Source organism: Podarcis melisellensis, assembly GCF_964234715.1.
Source record: "Podarcis melisellensis genome assembly, chromosome: 1".
In the NCBI taxonomy this organism is placed as follows: domain Eukaryota; kingdom Metazoa; phylum Chordata; class Lepidosauria; order Squamata; family Lacertidae; genus Podarcis; species Podarcis melisellensis.
Window position 1 is genome coordinate 113372512 of NC_138528.1, and position 11321 is coordinate 113383832.

At 45.3% G+C, this 11321-nt stretch overlaps 1 protein-coding gene across 2 annotated transcripts in view; it reads right to left on the minus strand.

Annotated features, from left to right (window-relative positions):
* Window positions 1–9311, minus strand: part of AGPS (alkylglycerone phosphate synthase) — a 70098-nt gene extending 60787 nt beyond the window's left edge. Inside the window, exon 1 of one of the 2 annotated variants that reach the window (XM_081924297.1) lies at window positions 9154–9311. In XM_081924297.1, coding sequence (XP_081780423.1) covers window positions 9154–9296 — 143 coding nt within the window. In that variant the 5' untranslated portion in view covers window positions 9297–9311. Of the gene's footprint in view, window positions 1–9149 lie in introns of both variants that reach the window. The other variant, XM_081924298.1, reaches the window with a different exon arrangement.
* Window positions 9312–11321: the final 2010 nt, after the last annotated feature.

Here is an 11321-nt window from a genome sequence, read left to right on the forward strand (position 1 = left end):
TGTATACCCTCCCTTATGTGGCCAACTACATTAACACCCACACATCATTAGTGTAGTGGCAAATTCAGAAGTGAGGGGCCCTTTCATGAAAGTCATGACCACATCCCTCTCAGCCATGCCCCTTCTTAGATTATACAATTTAGATTATATAACAAACATATAATTATACAACCTTAGATTATACAGCTGTCTTACAATTGCACAATACTAGAAGGGATCCATTGCAACAATCACTGCAAAGCTCCGCACGTTGTCGTTCAGCTAGATCTGTTATTTTCCATGGGCCAATGATTTGGAGCGCTCCATTGTTTCCGAGTGACTTGTGCTGTGTTTCCCACAAAGTTCCACAGTATGCAACAACTTGCACACTCCTCTATTGAAGCACCTTGCGTTTTCAGAGTTCCTAAAAGTCTAGCTTTGGAGAATGCAGTGGCTTAAAAAGCCCCCCTTTCATGCTGATTGGGCATGAAATAGAACCACTGCAAAAATAGTACTGGGTCTTTGATTGCACATTACCTCACTGCCACACGCACACAGAGAGGTACGTGTAGTTCAACTCAATCAAATATTTTTTAAAAGCATTTCTACCTCACTCTTCAGCCCAAAGTCTCAAAACACAGCTTACATACAAACAATTAGATGTCTTTTACAAACTTAAAAAAAAAGGCACAAAAGCGGTGGGGGGGAGGGAAGGGGGATAAGCAAACTCAGGTGTCAATCCTTAAAGAACAGTTTTTTTAAAAAATAACTTTTTATTGGGTTTTCTACACAAGAATAATGTTATACAAATAAGTATACCAAGTTTTCTCATGTCATTTGTATATCACAAAAATCAAAATAAATGTGGAGTGATATCTACAACATATGGTTTATTATTAGTGGTCAGTGTATAAGTTCTTGGTTCATGAATTGGTTTAAACAAAGAGGGAACAGGGTAGAATAGATTTTTTCTAAAAATTCATCAAGCATTTATTTTTATTTATTTTTTGTTAGGAAGAAAGAGGGGGAGAAGAGAATGGTAAGTGGGATGGCTTCAGATGGTTATGCTTCTATTCTTCTCAAAGAACAGTTCTTACAATGACCATCTCAAATGGAATCAGCTGAAAGGAGAAGATACCTGATGGAGCTGGTCTTGTTATAATGACTCCTTCCCAGGAGGCAGCCTGAATTGTAGCTACCAGATGACAATTAATCATTTCCCAATGTGGGGCTCAAACCCAAGAGCCTGAGATCAAGAGTCTCATGCTCTACCAACAGAGTTATCCCATCGAGGGGGCTGGATGGAACTGGGCTTTCAGTGGAACTGATAGAATGAACCCAGCTTCCCAGTCCATCTACTACATTTTAGTTGTATATCTGTAATTTTTACTTATTTCACCTATAGGAGGACATGTTTACTCCCTTGTAAGAGTGTTTAGGATTGCAGCCTGAGTCATTCAACTAATTGCCCTTGGATCAATACAGTGCTAATCGGAGCATAATTACTTGGGTCCATCCTGCTAGCTAATTTCTTCCATACTGCATGATTAATGTCAGTAGACCAGATCCTTCCTAAGGAAGTTCTTCAGAGAACTCTTCAGTGCGAGATATACTGACTGAAAATGTTTCTTAGCGGGCGCCAATAAGTACCCTCCCTAATTATGGCTGGATCACAAAGTAGTTAATCATCATTATATGGCATTATGAATGCATTATTCTCCCTCTTTCTAAATGAGAACGGAAATATTTATCAAACACTCCTTCCTCTCCTCTACATCGCTATTTAAATATTCATATGCCTATCCAGTAATGACCCTATACATTATTATTAGGATTTCATTTGTTCTTGGGTACACTTTGAAAAACTCCAGTCCATTTTTGGTTTTCAATCTCATTTTAAACATAAGGGTGATTATTTCAAAATGAAAGGGTTTGGTTTGGCAGGGGGGTTTGAGATATTTGTACAGTGTACACCAGGGGTCCTCAAACTATGGTCCGCGGGCTGGATCCGGCCCGCCAGCCTCCTAAACGCGGCCCACCCGAAATGCACAAGTATTGGCAAGGAGAACGTCCAAAATATTACTGATGGCGCGGCCGTGTTGTTACTGAGCTCGGGCAGCGCTTTAGTGCCCTCGCACATGCATAAAGCGAGGAAAAGCCGCGAGGCGAAACAGACACAGCGGGCAAAATTGGAGCTGAGCCTTTGCGGTGGGAAGAGGAGGAGGAAGAGGAGAATATGGTGGCCTGGTTGGTCCTTTCGGTGCGTGCGCACTGCGGTGTTTGTGTATTCTGGCTGCATGGTGGCGACAGCGCCAGTGGCTCTGGGGGAGGAGGGGAAGATGGCGGCATCCTCGCTGGAGAAGAAACTGTCCCGCGGTGCCATGGAGAGAAAGCCCCCCCCCGAGAAGCGAAGGGGTCAGGAAACCTGGGGTGGGGAAACAAGGGGGCTCTTGTTTACCACGGAGCCTGGGGGAGATGGAGGCCCAAGGCCAGGACACATCAGGGCAGGGAGAAAGGAGACCGAGGGAGAAATTGCTGATTCGATTCACCAAATGGAATTGGCCAAACTACAGGATTGTGATTCTCAGAAAGACACATTCAAAATTGTCCGGAGGCTGTGCTTGGGGTCTGTGTGATGCTAGGCCGCCTTCAGCATGCAGTGATGGCGACAGGGACTGCTTGCAGTAGGCAGAGCGCAGTGGGGTGGCTGGATTAAGTCAGAAAAAAATAGAAGGCAGCAAAGGAGAGAGCAAGCAAGGCTTTCTCACCGGCTCCCTTGTCTTTGGCTCTCCTTCAACTGGTTTTCGGAGATCTTTGGCTCTCCTTCTACTGTCACTTAGTGACAACTGTGTATCATGACTTGGATCAGTGATTCTCGGAGGGTATGGCACCCCGCAGTGCTGTAGCAGTAGAGCAGGGGTCCTCAAACTACGGCCCGTCAAGGTCCTAAATCCAGCCCGCCCAGCCATTGCAGAACCCCACCACGAAGCCGCCGCGCTGCGCCGGCCACCAACAGTGTCTGAGGGACAGTGAACTGGCCCTGTTTTAAAAGTTTGAGGACCCCGGTGTACACCAACCACATAGTCTATTTGGCTTACAAAACTAATAACTGAGTGTCACCTATTGGTAGAAGACGATAATTACACTTTCCAGTGATGTCATCTTATACCAAGTCAAAACATTTGTCCATATACAGTGGTATCTCGGGTTACATACGCTTCAGGTTACAGACTCCGCTAACCCATAAATAGTACCTTGGGTTAAGAACTTTGCTTCAGGATGAGAACAGAAATCGTGCTCTGGCGGCGCGGTGGCAGCAGGAGGCCCCATTAGCTAAAGTGGTGCTTCAGGTTAAGAACAGTTTCAGGTTAAGAACGGACCTCCGGAACGAATTAAGTACTTAACCCGAGGTACCACTGTATTTCAGTACTGTGTCCTCTGATTGGTGTTGTTGTTTAGTCGTTTAGTCGTGTCCAACTCTTTGTGACCCCATGGACCAGAGCACGTCAGGCACTCCTGTCGTCCACTGCCTCCCGCAGTTTGGTCAGGCTCATGTTTGTGGCTTCGAGAACACTGTCCAACCATCTCGTCCTCTGTCGTCCCCTTCTCCTTGTGCCCTCCATCTTTCCCAACATCAGGGTCTTTTCCAGGGAGTCTTCTCTTCTCATGAGGTGGCCAAAGTATTGGAGTCTCAACTTCACGATCTGTCCTTCCATTGAGCACTCAGGGCTAATTTCCTTAAGAATGGATGCGTTTGATCTTCTTGCAGTCCATGGGACTCTCAAGAGTCTCCTTCCAGCACCATAATTCAAAAGCATCAATTCTTTGGCGATTATCTTTCTTGATGGTCCAGCTCTCACTTCCATACATCACTACTGGGAAAACCATGGCTTTAACTATACGGACCTTTGTTGCCAAGGTGATGTCTCTGCTTTTTAAGATGCTGTCTAGGTTTGCCATCGCCTTTCTCCCAAGGAGCATGCGTCTTTTAATTTCGTGACTGCTGTCACCATCTGCAGTGATCATGGAGCCCAAAAAAGTAAAATCTCTCACTGCCTCCATTTCTTCCCCTTCTATTTGCCAGGAGGTGATGGGACCAGTGGCCATGATCTTCGTTTTTTTGATGTTGAGCTTCAGACCATATTTTGCGCTCTCCTGTTTCACCCTCATTAAAAGGTTCTTTAATTCCTCCTCACTTTCTGCCATCAAGGTTGTGTCATCTGCATATCTGAGGTTGTTGATATTTCTTCCAGCAATCTTTATTCCGGCTTGGGATTCATCCAGCCCAGCCTTTCGCATGATGAATTCTGCATATAAGTTAAATAACCAGGGAGACAATATACAGTCTTGCCGTATTCCTTTCCCAATTTTGAACCAGTTGTTCCATATCCAGTTTTGAACCAGTTGTTCCATATCCAGTTCTAACTGTAGCTTCTTGTCCCACATAGAGATTTCTCAGGAGACAGATGAGGTGATCAGGCACTCCCATTTCTTTAAGAACTTGCCATAGTTTGCTGTGGTCGACACAGTCAAAGGCTTTTGCATAGTCAATGAAGCAAAAGTAGATGTCTTTCTGGAACTCTCTAGCTTTCTCCATAATCCGGTGCATGTTTGCAATTTGGTCTCTGGTTCCTCTGCCCCTTCGAAATCCAGCTTGCACTTCTGGGAGTTCTCGGTCCACATACTGCTTAAACCTGCCTTGTAGAATTTTAAGCATAACCTTGCTAGCGTGTGAAATGAGTGCAATTGTGCGGTAGTTGGAGCATTCTTTGGCACTGCCCTTCTTTGGGATTGGGATGTAGACGGATCTTCTCCAATCCTCTGGCCACTGCTGAGTTTTCCAAATTTGCTGGCATATTGAGTGTAGCACCTTGACAGCATCATCGTTTAAAATTTTAAATAGTTCAGCTGGAATATCATCACTTCCACTGGCCTTGTTATTAGCAGTGCTTTCTAAGGCCCATTTGACTTCACTCTCCAGGATGTCTGGCTCAAGGTCAGCAACCACACTACCTGGGGTGTACGCGACATCCATTTCTTTCTGGTATAATTCCTCTGTGTATTCTTGCCACCTCTTCTTGATGTCTTCTGCTTCTGTTAGGTCCTTTCCACTTTTGTCTTTCATTATGGTAAAGATTACCTCTGATTGGTAGCAACAAGAGGTGTCTCAACCTATAGAGAACAGGTGGATAGATGGCTGGACAAACCACTTTTCAAAATATACAGCAGATTTTGCTAGCATTTTGTCAACACAAGCATTTAAGCTTTCCAGATAGAACCATCGACCTTGCTCTCACATTTGCACTAGAGGAAACCCTTGTTGAATCTGGTGCTGCATCGAAATATATATATATATCTGAAGATAACACTTAAGACCCACTTTCTCAGATGCATTAAGTTCACACAAGTTTGAACCCAGGTTATTTTCTGTAACAATTCATTTGTTTCCCCCCAGTTACTGTTTTCATTGCTTTTGCAGTTGTCACAAGCAATGGGTTTGTGCAAATGTCAGAGGTGTCATGAATGATGAGCTGAGCAGCCCAGTCATCACCTGCATGCCAGTGCCCTTGTGTGTGTTTGCTTGTGTATGTTTGAAATTGTTCTGACTTAATTTTCAGAACTTGTTTATAAAAACAAATCTTTGTGCCTAGGAGCAAATCATTTTGAAATCCTCACGGAAAGATGATCTACCTGTGACACGACTATTATGTGCAAGCAGATCACTGTAACTTAGGCGTGCCACTGTGCAATGTAACGCAACATCTGTAGGATAGCTCGGTTGGTAGAGCATGAGGCTATTAATTTCAGGGTCACAGGTTTGAGCCCCATGTTGGGCAAAAAGATTCCTGCACTGCAGGGGGTTGCACTTTGAGTGTATTTTGCACTTTGAGTGTATTTTGAGTGACTGTGGAGGATGATACTAAAAGCTGAAGAGCAGAGCAAGTTTCTCATTCTCCTTTTTTTCTCCAATTTTTTTAATTGATTTTCCAATTTTCCAATATAAACAAACATAAATCTTAAGTATAATAATTCCATTTGCGTGGCGATTCCCGCCCCCTCCCACAGAAGGAGTAAATAAAGACACCGGACGACAGAATTAAGGTTAATGGGCGAAAATGGCCACAACTTTATTGATTACAGGTAAGAGTGGTACTGGCTTTAGGCATTGGCCCTAATAAGCTATCCAGTCTAACCGGGAAGGGTTAAGCACCAACAGGGGGAGCCCCCCGAGATGCACATCCATAGGTGCTCCCCAAGGGATTACTGCTCGGGGGCACGCTTTAGGCCCTAGCCTCCGTAGGTTTTGGACGAGGCGACGCCCCCCGGAGTCCTTTAACGAACTACCCTTCAAGATGTGGGGGAGGTGATGGCGTTCCTTCCCCCCCCCGACCTCATTTGCATAACAATACCCCTGCCAATGCCTAACCGCCAAAACCAGGGAGTTGTGACGTTTTGCTACGAGGTAGGCGAAAAAACCAAGTGGCTTCAAATCACAGCCAATTAGCCAAATGGAAAAACTCCTACCAGGCCCCTTGCGGCGACCAGCCGAAGCCCATAGCAAAGTCCAGATGCAACCTAAAAGGGAGGGTGGGTGGGAAACCGCTGCTGCTGTAGAGGAGAAAAGGGGTGAGCCAGGGCTGCCCTGACCTTAAATGCACCTAGTAAGCCTGCCCCCACCGCCAGCTGATTGGCTGGCCCGTGGGTGATGAATAATAATGAGACTGGGGAATCCCCCTGAGTCCCGCGGGGCTGCCGCCAGCCCCGCAAGAATGTAGACGGGGGCGTGAGCCCCGCAACACCCCCCCCTCTCTAGGTCAGGAGTGGCTTTTTCATTACATTGTTGGTTGACTTCCTTGACTCCCCCAGGCTGAATTTCAATGTGTATCATTGTAACAGTTTCCCAAAACTATTTTCACGTGTAATTTACTTAATCAATTAACATCTTTCTTTCTTTTCATTTTTACTTTAAACATATTATTCTGTAACATCACTTATGTAAATCCTAGGCCAATCTGGTACTTGCAAGTGTTTCTATTTAAATTATCTTAGCATATTTAGCTAAATAGTCTTTAAATTTCTTCCAATCCTCCTGGTACTTCTCCTCCTTCTGGTCACGGACTCTTCCGGTCAGGTCGGCTAGCTCCAAAAAATCCACCATCTGCCATTCCTCCACTGTTGGTACTTCTTGTGATTTCCAATTTTTGGCCAGCAAAGTTCTAGCAGCAGTTGTGGCATGCAAAAACAATCTAACATCTTTCTTGGGCAATTCCAAACCTATTATTCCAAGAAGAAAGTTTCTCATTCTCCTTATTGGGATCACATTTTGCATGAACCAATCCCACTTCTTAGACAATGGTAGCTCCTTTCTGACGAATGCAACAAAATTTATGGTAGCCCTGGTCCAGGGGTGGATAAACTTTCACCCTCCAGATGTTGTTGGACTCTTAACTCCCAATAGCTCTACCACCATGTGATGGGAAATTTTGCTAGTGCACATGATTCTGCACAAACCGTTCTAAGTTGAGATATTCCTTCATCACCCTAGAATGTTCAGTTCACATTGAGTTCATGAAAACATTGTACCCTGACCTGTTCTTAATCCATGATTGACCACATCTACGGAACGTGCTTGTTATGTCCTTTTAAGTCTTGCTATATCAATCACTAGTTATAATTTAATAAGGAGGTTCTCATGCCTGTCTAGTTTTGTGTTCCCTTTCCTACCCTTTAATCTATTGGTGATTAATGCCTATATGCAACCCTTGCTTTGTACTTGTGTTAACCAATCAGCAACAAGCACACATGTGGCAATGCTGTAATATTCAATAAAAGGGACTCCCCGAGACATGCTCGAGAGATGCCTCCCATATGACACTTGCTACTCGTCTGTCGTTTATTTCAAACCAACAACCATGGACAGTGATCAAAGAAGATGGGAGTTGTAACCAAGATCAGGAGATGCCACAGGTTCCACACCCCAGGGGCCCTAAAAAGGGATGGCCAATGCCTTCTAGCACACTCCTCTGCCTGTTTATTCAGAAATAACACTCACTGCTTTCGTTGGACTTACTTAAAATGTACGCAGGACTGCAGAATAAAAGGCACGGTGGATGCAGATCACAAATGGGCAAACTGCATAGCTCACCAAAATGTGGGTCATCAACTCTGACAATCCCATCATTTTACTTGCAAGCTAATTTACAGTGCCTTGCTATGTAGCGATATGGCTCCCTTATGTGTTGATAGGGGGAAGGGTTAAAACAGAAGCCCTGACATTGGACAGCAGTACTATTGCTTTTGCGGGCTGCAGAGAAAAGGGGAAGACAGCTCCTTTTGTCTGCTGGGCACTGCAGTATCAGAAACACAGGCAGAACACTTGAAAATAAATGAATAGATAGAGGAAGGCTGTACCAGGCTTCAGATGCTACTGGGAGAAAGCCATTACAGCTCTGAAAAAGGAACATTCAAAAGGTTTGCAAGGCCATTGTCCATTAACTGCATCATAATGTTTCCAACCTAAAGGCTGTTTTCCACATAATGAAACTGGAAGTGACTTCCCGGTGCAGATATATCCTTGCTGTGATTTATGCATGTTAATTCCAAGATAGAAGAGGTAGGGGTGTGTGTGTGTGTGTGTGTGTAGGGGTTGGGGGAATTCTGCAATATACAAAAACCACCTGAGGGCACTTCCAGACATCATTTTTATTGTGCATTCATTATGATTTGTGTTCATGATGTTTTCTTTTTCTAATAGAGTCACAGAATTGTAGACGAGGAGGAGGAGGAGTTTGGATTTGATATCCCGCTTTATCACTACCCGAAGGAGTCTCAAAGCGGCTAACATTCTCCTTTCCCTTCCTCCCCCACAACAAACACTCTGTGAGGTGAGTGGGGCTGAGAGACTTCAGAGAAGTATGACTGGCCCAAGGTCACCCAGCAGCTGCATGTGGAGGAGCGGAGACGCGAACCCAGTTCACCAGATTATGAGACTACTGCTCTTAACCACTACACCACACTGGCAAGACCCAACCTTATGCTTCATCCCCAGTTCTCAGTCCATCCAGACAGTTCAATATATAGAATCACAAAGGCTCATCTAGTCCAGCCTCCTCTTTGCCCAGTGTGGGGCTCAAACCCACAACCCTGAGATGAAGAGTCTCATGCTCTACCTACTGTTTCCATCCACAAAGGTTTTGGGGTCGACATCGTGCTTCATTTCCCATTACAGCATGTCCTGTTGCTTCCTGCTGAAATCCTGAAACATAAAAAATTATCAGTTTGGTGGGGCTCTGAATGGGGGAAACAATCTGCTTCATCACAATGAGAAATTAGCATTATGACAGACAAGAGTGTTTTGTGACATCACATACGGTAAAGGCACACAAGGTAAGACAAGCAAACTGTTAAGTTGTGGGTGAACATATCAGACGACACAGCGATTCTTCAAACAGTTCTTGTTTATTCACAGGCCAGAACAGAACTGAACAGCAAACAGGTCAGCCGGATTGCTTTTATAGGCAGCCGGCTGTCAACATTGTAGCAACAACAACCCAGGGTTTCCCACCTAAAGTAACTGACGTGGACCTGAGTGAAAACTATATACATGCTACTCCTAGTGGCCAGGGTGAGAACTTCAATACATAACACCCCTCCCCACTGAGATAAGGCATTAGTTACAATCATAGTGGTTCCATTACATACAGCAAATTCTTTGATTAGGCCATCACCCTCTGCGTCAGAGATGCAGTTGATGCCGGTGCGGACAAAGCAGACCTGGTGTCAATCTCCATGTCACACAGAGCTCCTTCAATGAGTACGGTGACTTGTAGCTTGTGATGCGTAGGCGAGTCAGTTTGGCCAATCATGGTTCCGGACGGGCAGTGGCAGTTGGTGAGGGAGAAGCAGCTTCCCTTGGCGGATAGCGAGGGGGGGTGTTGGACGGAGCCGATTGACAGACCTTAGCGATGTGGCACCTCCTGGAACATCGCCGACAGATGGCGTCTCTGAACCGACACTTGGCACGGGAATGGTTCCCTAGCAAGATGCGGACTACTGGCCATGTTGATTTCCTGGGCAGAGAGTTCAGTAGCTTCTGAGGCCACGGCCTCCTCAATGGCTTTCTGCAGCGTGAGGTCTGGCTTGGCAAGGAGACGCCGTTGCAGACAGATTCGATCCATCGGGGCATCGTCTATAGTGGATGGGGAACCAAATACTGAGCCATTATGGGCCATTGGCAATGCAAAACAACTGTCCCCGCAGGAGTTAGCAGGGACAGGAGAATTGGCAAGTTGCCAAGATGATGGAGACATAACGTCATGGGAAAATTTGTCTTTTTTGAAGGAGTGGGGCAGAATTCCATGGGCTGCTGTGGAGGCAAAACGGAAGAACAAATACTGTACATGGTATGTAGGATGTCTCAGAGCGCAATGCTGGTTTGCGGAGGACAAGATGCTCCTGCGATAAGAAAGCTGCAAACTGTGCACTCCCTTCATCTACACCCAGATTGCACATTTATGCTAATAAATCATATTTCAAAGATGCTGCAGATTCTGCCACACCTTACTGTATTTCTCCCCAAAGAGACATAGACCCTGGTTGAAGGCCAAGACCCCTGGAATCTTGTGCACTGCTCAGTGGAGATTAGGGCGACTTGCAAGAGTACTAATAGGTAGTACAGCAAAGTACCCTACTTCAATTTTAGATATTGGCTCTTAAACTTCTTTCTCAACTGTTAGTGGCTTTGAAAAGTATAGTCTTCCAAGTCTGAAATGAAGTTAACACTTCTGCATATGCTAAAAGATTATATGCTTTAATGTTGCAAAGATATAATCTTGCCCAGATTTCAAGCAACAAGAAATGAAGCTGCCCATTAATTTAGGCAAGTGCTTCCTGTGCTGTGGGAGCTGTGGCGTGGGTTGCCTGTGCCCCGTGGCCACACAGAGGAAGGGGGAATGTGCATGCACATTCAACTGCCTAATGGCGTCCATGTCACCCAGAAGATCACAGCTGCAGAGATAAGAAAACATGAGTGGCTGGGGCAACCCAGCCAGATGGGCGAAGTGTAAATAATAACATTATTATTATATGAGTCATTCCATTGTCTGGAGACGTCACTTCCTGATTCGCATGGAGAAGCTGCTTTCAATGTAGCCCAGTGACAGAAGCAGGCAGCTGTATCAAGGCAGCACTGGGGGTTGAAATTTTGTGCCCCCTAACAATTTTGCATCCGGGGCAACCACCACTTTGCCCCCCCCCCCAACACTACGCTACTGTGTGGGAGAATTGCTCTGCCCTCTTTAGTCTCTGTCCTCACCCACCTTTCTATGTGGCCCCTGGAAGGT